General features: G+C 32.3%; 1 protein-coding gene across 1 annotated transcript; it reads left to right on the top strand.

The window, feature by feature from the left end:
- Positions 1–2875: 2875 nt before the first annotated feature.
- LOC104120466 (defensin-like protein 1) lies at positions 2876–4079 on the top strand. The gene is made up of 2 exons (XM_009632218.4): positions 2876–3014; positions 3614–4079. Exons 1-2 carry the CDS (start codon positions 2951–2953, stop codon positions 3868–3870), a joined length of 321 nt encoding a protein of 106 aa, XP_009630513.1. The 5' UTR covers positions 2876–2950; the 3' UTR covers positions 3871–4079.
- Positions 4080–5715: the final 1636 nt, after the last annotated feature.

Below are 5715 nucleotides of genomic sequence, written 5' to 3'. Positions count from 1 at the left end.
TATTTCATTTCCTCTTTGTATACTCTATTCTTAGAAGCTCATGATTTGTACTACCAGTTCTTGGGGAGATATATTGGTTTTAGATATTTTTTATTTTATTAATTTCATTGGGATTGAATAGATAGAAATTGGCTTACCTAACGGGTTGGGTTAGGTGCCATCACGACTAGTGGGATTTCGAGTCGTGATAGATGTTTTGCCCGAGGGGTTTTTTATGATTTAATCATTTTTGCTCACCTTTGCATTTAGCCTCTGTTTGAAAACTGTTGAAAAAAATTTTTAAATGATTTTTACTGAAACTGGGTTTAAACGAGGTGTTTTGATTCAAATCCTGATTTTTAAGCATGTAGTATTTTACTGAGATTTCATGATATGAACTTTATATTCTTTATTGCTCATCACTACTGATCAGTCTTTATTTATTATTGTTACTTACTGAGTTGGCGTACTCACGTTACTCCCTGCTCCTTGTGTGTAGATCCAGATGTAGCTGGACACGGTAGTGGTTGTTGATCATTCTGGTTGCAGATTTTCTAGGAAATAGCAAGGTAGCTGCTTGGCGATCGCAGCCCCTGCTCTTCTCTCTCTTATCTTCCTTTTGTTGTAATTAACTATTTTCTAGGCTGAGTTAGTCTTGATAATGTTAGACAGATAGTAGTAGATGCTCATGACTAGTGACACCCCGATGTCGGGCTTTTCTTTTCCGCATTTTTGTTTTGATTTGAACTCCTTTACAAAGGTTTTTACGCTAAATAGACTTGAAATTATCTTTGAAATGAAAATATCGGTTTGTTTTGGAATGAGTCGGCTTGCCTAGTTCCACGATAGGCACCATCACGACAGGTTAGGTTTTTGGGTCGTGACAATAAACTTGCAATATTATAGAGAAAAAGTAAGGTACGAGGTGATATTATTATATAAAAAGGTAGGGTATAGGATAAAATATAATTATTTAATAATAAAAAAGGACAACATGAGAGAAAATAAATAAGGAAACGATGCGAACACACCAAATCGATCGTTCCATAAAGTGACATTTTTCATTGTTACGTAACGATGGAGTTAAACGATATGATACAATAAAATTTAAATAACAATTAAAATAAATATTTTATTTAAAAAAATAATATGATACAATACAACAGGTAACAATCATCCAAACACGTTATTATTGATACACATTTAATTATCTATAATACAACTAGAGGATTTAAAACAAAATACGAGGGCCTTTCATCGGATAAAATATGAATTAATATAGGTCTAACTATGACACCATGATTAGAAATTGACCTTGAATCTTCTCTTAAATCCAAAAGTTAACTTACAGTGAGGATTACTCAAAACCATTGTAGCACTCTAACATAACATGTTTGTGTAATTATGTTTCCACCTTCCTGAGCCGAGGATCTTTCGAAAATAGCCTCTCTACCCTATCAAGCTAGGAGTAAGGTCTGCGTACTCACTACCCTCTCCAGACCCTACTTGTGAGATTTTACTAGGTTGTTGTTGTTGTTTTCAAGTTTAATTTCTAATTTCATTAATTATTATGTGTGAAGAGGAGTTTTGAAGTAATGATAAAATTATCACCGTGTGACCTATAATAGGTCACGAGTTCGAGTACTCACTACGCCCGGGCTAGGAGTAAGGTCTACGTACTCACTACCCTCTCCAAACCGTACTTGTGAGATTTTACTGGGTTGTTGTTGTTGTTTTCAAGTTTAATTTCTAATTTCATTAATTATTATGTATGAAGGGGAGTCTTGAAACAACGCTAAAATTGTCACCGTGTGACCTATAATAGGTCACGAGTTCGAATCGTTTAAGCAGCCACTAGTGCTTGCATTAGGGTAGGCTGTCTAACGACATATCTCTTGGGATGTGGCTCTTCTCCGCAGGGGCGTATCTATCTTAAAGGGTATGGGTTCACGTGCATCCATACTCCTTTCCTTAAACCATGTATAATAATATTATATTTTTTAAAAATTACTTAAATATATGTGCGTGCACCCACGTTTAAAGACTTCAATGGTGTAATAATTATTGGGTGAACCTCTACAAGTGAAATTGGCTGTCCAAATCTCACTTCGAACGATCTTATTTTTGGCACAGAGTAGAACAAAAATATAATTTTAAATTTATAATTTCAAAAAGTGTAGTGGGTTCATTGTAAGAGACTGAAGTTAAACTTGTCTAATGTAAATTCTAGATCTACCTATTTACAGTAGTGCACCTATTATCTTGGAATTCTTGATATGCCTCTGTATCCCCGGAGCCTGCATGAATACGGAATAATTTTTGCACCGGGCTACTTTTTAAATTCATTATTGTTTATGAAGTCTTCAACAAATGTTGATGTGATTGTGCGTTCTTTTAGGGAAAATGACATTGTATAGCAGCTCTCAAAATAATAACTAAAAAATATATTTTTTTTGTATATATATACATATTGTATGTTATGTACAAAAATTATATTAATTTTATACATTGTTTTAGCTACCAAATATATATAATTTTTAGCGCTGGCAAAAAGTGATAATAGCTTTTCTTTTACCAGCTCTGCTTGTCACCAAAAAATAACGAGTAGATAAATTTAGTGGGCCAACAACTATGCGAAGTAAATTATTGCACCATAGTTGTTGGTAATTTTGAAATTTGGAGATATATCAATTACTAGGAGCATTTTCCTTTCTTTTGGGGGAATAACTAGTTACTGAAAATTCATGAACACGAGGAACATGTTTATTGAGCCACTAAATTTATCTACTCTTTCTTTTTTCTTTTTCTTTTTTTGCTTCAAAAGATAAGTAAAAGATTTTCCACTCTTATTTCATTTCATTGCCTATAAATAGCTCTATTGTGTTAGTGTTCATTCACAACTCTGAATTGCAATCTTTCTTATTATTATTATTATTAATACCTATATCTTCTTTACTCATTCAAAGAAACTATGGCTCGCTCCTTGTGCTTCATGGCATTTGCAGTCTTGGCAATGATGCTCTTTATTGCCTATGGTTTGTCTCCTTTAATTTGTTGCTCTAAAACCTAATACAAATTAATGAAAATTAATTATGCGAAGTTTAATTCTATTTCTTGCCATCCAGTCGCTTAAGTACGTAAGTTATTTATTTTAAACAAAAAAGCCTCCTTATAATGGTGTCTGCATCTAACTCTGGGTTAATTTATTAAAATGAATTTAAGTTATAATTTTCTTATCAGTTTTCCAAGTAAAATTTGTTTGACAAGTTTAACTTATATACTCCGATAGTGTACCAATAGTGTAATATTTCTTTACACTATTAGGTTTATGTTATATATAGTAATATTTCACTTGCCTTTTTTTTTCTTTTTTTTTATGGATCGTTATCTGTATATACCTAATACTATAATTATAATTATTTCTGTACATTATCATGTCTCTGTTATATGTGATAACATTCCGCTTGCCTTATTTTGTTATTTTTTAAGGAGCGCTACCTGTAAATATCTTTTGGGAGAGACCTAATATTATAAATTAATACTATTAGTGTGTATATGTTAAATACCTCATAAATTTTTCAAGTGTTGTTTTTTCTTTTAGATGTACTTATAAGTGCTATTTCAATGATTGTAGAGGTGCAAGCTCAGAGTACTTGCAAAGCAGAAAGCAATACATTCCCTGGAATATGCATTACCAAACCACCATGCAGAAAAGCTTGTCTCAGTGAGGGATTTACTGATGGAAAATGTAGCAAAATTCTCAGAAGGTGCATTTGCTATAAGCCATGCGTATTTGATGAGAAGATAACCAAAACAGGAGCTGAAACTTTGGCTGAGGAAGCAAAAACTTTGGCTGCAGCTTTGCTTGAAGAAGAGATAATGGATAACTAATTAGAGATTAGAAGAAAGGATTAATTCAGTATAACACATAATAAAGTTGCTGCCTTTCTTAAAAGGATAGCTAACGTTTTTTTTGAATTGGCTTTTAGTAGCCTTTTGTTACACCTTAAATAAGTGTGGCACGTTAATCCTTTGTGCAATCTTGCACTATGTTTATTTGTGTACTTTTAATGAAAATGACCTTCTATGGTCTTTGTTTATATTATCCATTTTGATAGCTTTCCCTTTTGTTATTTTCTCCTTTTTTTTATAATCTTTTATTGTAGTAGGTACGAGGGGAGATTTGGAGCGACAGTAAATTTGTCTCTGTATAGATCAGGGTTCGAACGGTGAAAATAATTACTAATGCTTAATTAGGAAAGGCTGTATATATTGGGTGCAACTCTTCCCCGTACCTTGCGTGAACGCGAGATACCCTGTGCACCAAACTGCCATAGAAATAATTTGGGCGCAATCTCAAGAACAGAAATTTTTTAAGAAAAGTTGAAGTTAACTATTAGGAAAAACAAGAAAAATAAAAAAGGAACTCAATACTAAGAGACTAATGAAAGAAATATCAAACAAGCACACTGATATTAATTTTGTTATAAGGAGAAACAACAAAAAGTGTAAAGTCTTGCATCATCAATGTTTGTTAACCAAGTAAAACTTTTATTTGGCTCCCAGTATTGCGCCGCAGATTAATCTATCTGTACCCATTTTTTTAAAAATATTTAACTGATATCAATTTTTTAGTAACATCATATACATACATTCTTTTCTTCGTCTTCACGGTTGCTTTCTTCTTTTTTGTGTTTAAGGTTTCTTTTCTTCTTAGTTGCAAAATGAGTATGTTAAATTTGTTGTGTTTTAACAATTTGATGGTTGAAATTTGCTCTTTATGATATTTTAAAGTTATGTTTCAAATTTGAACTCATTTGGAGTAGATTTAGGTATTGAATCGTGTGTTGAATTGTTAAAATTCGAAGAACAAGTTTATATTTCACAACTTCAGATTATGAATGTGATTTTGAATCTGAAGTTGTCTTATATTGTATTGAAAAATTAAACTATTTAAGATTTCAGATTTTGAATCTGATTTGAACTACATAAGTTTCGAATCTCTGAAGTTGCAATTGAAAGACAGAAGAATTTCATATTTGATTTTTGAAGTTACATTGAAGAGATTGAACTACGTCAGATCCGAACGGGTTTGCGAATTGTATGATGTGTTGACCCCAAAATTTGGTATATATGCAAATGCCCTGATAACCAAAGCAATGAAAAAGCCATTAACTATTTAAGTTATCATATAATTCATAAGTGTAATTTTTTAAATATTATTTCATAACCAAACGTTTTTATTTTTGGTAATTCACAAATATTATTAATTACCAAATAAGCAAATTACAGCATATAGAGGCCAACTCATCCTATATACAACTTTATCCTGAGTTCATAATCTCGAATGACTAGTTTACACGTCAAAACACTATTACCATTACTACCTGCAGAAGCTTATTTTGCAGAACTAACTTGAGTTTTCCAACAGCTCGTACATTGCAAAGATAGGCTACCTCTCTAATGATGCTCTGCCTGTCCCTATGTATCTTATTGAATACTCTTTGGTATCTTTCATTTCATATACTATACAGAACTTCAGCAAAACAAGTCGCATAAAGTGGCATTGAATAGACTTCTTCATAGCTTTCTCCACAAACCAGAAAACTAGTTGAGCCCACGTCTCTAGTTGGACCTGCATTTGTAACTAGTCGAAGATATATTTCCATATCCCAGAGGTGAAAGTGCATTCGCAGAATAAATGGGCATGAGTCTCTGGATGTAGTTTACAAAAGA

This window comes from Nicotiana tomentosiformis, chromosome 11 (genome assembly GCF_000390325.3).
Source record: "Nicotiana tomentosiformis chromosome 11, ASM39032v3, whole genome shotgun sequence".
Taxonomy (NCBI): domain Eukaryota; kingdom Viridiplantae; phylum Streptophyta; class Magnoliopsida; order Solanales; family Solanaceae; genus Nicotiana; species Nicotiana tomentosiformis.
The sequence above is the reverse complement of the archived record's forward strand: the minus strand, read 5'-3'. Positions and strand labels throughout refer to the sequence as shown.

Coding starts and splice junctions, on each gene's coding strand:
- LOC104120466 (XM_009632218.4), top strand. CDS start 2,951: ATGGCTCGCTCCTTGTGCTTCATGGCATTTGCAGTCTTGGCAATGATG. Junction 3,015..3,613: donor GATGCTCTTTATTGCCTATG/GTTTGTCTCCTT, acceptor CAATGATTGTAG/AGGTGCAAGCTCAGAGTACT.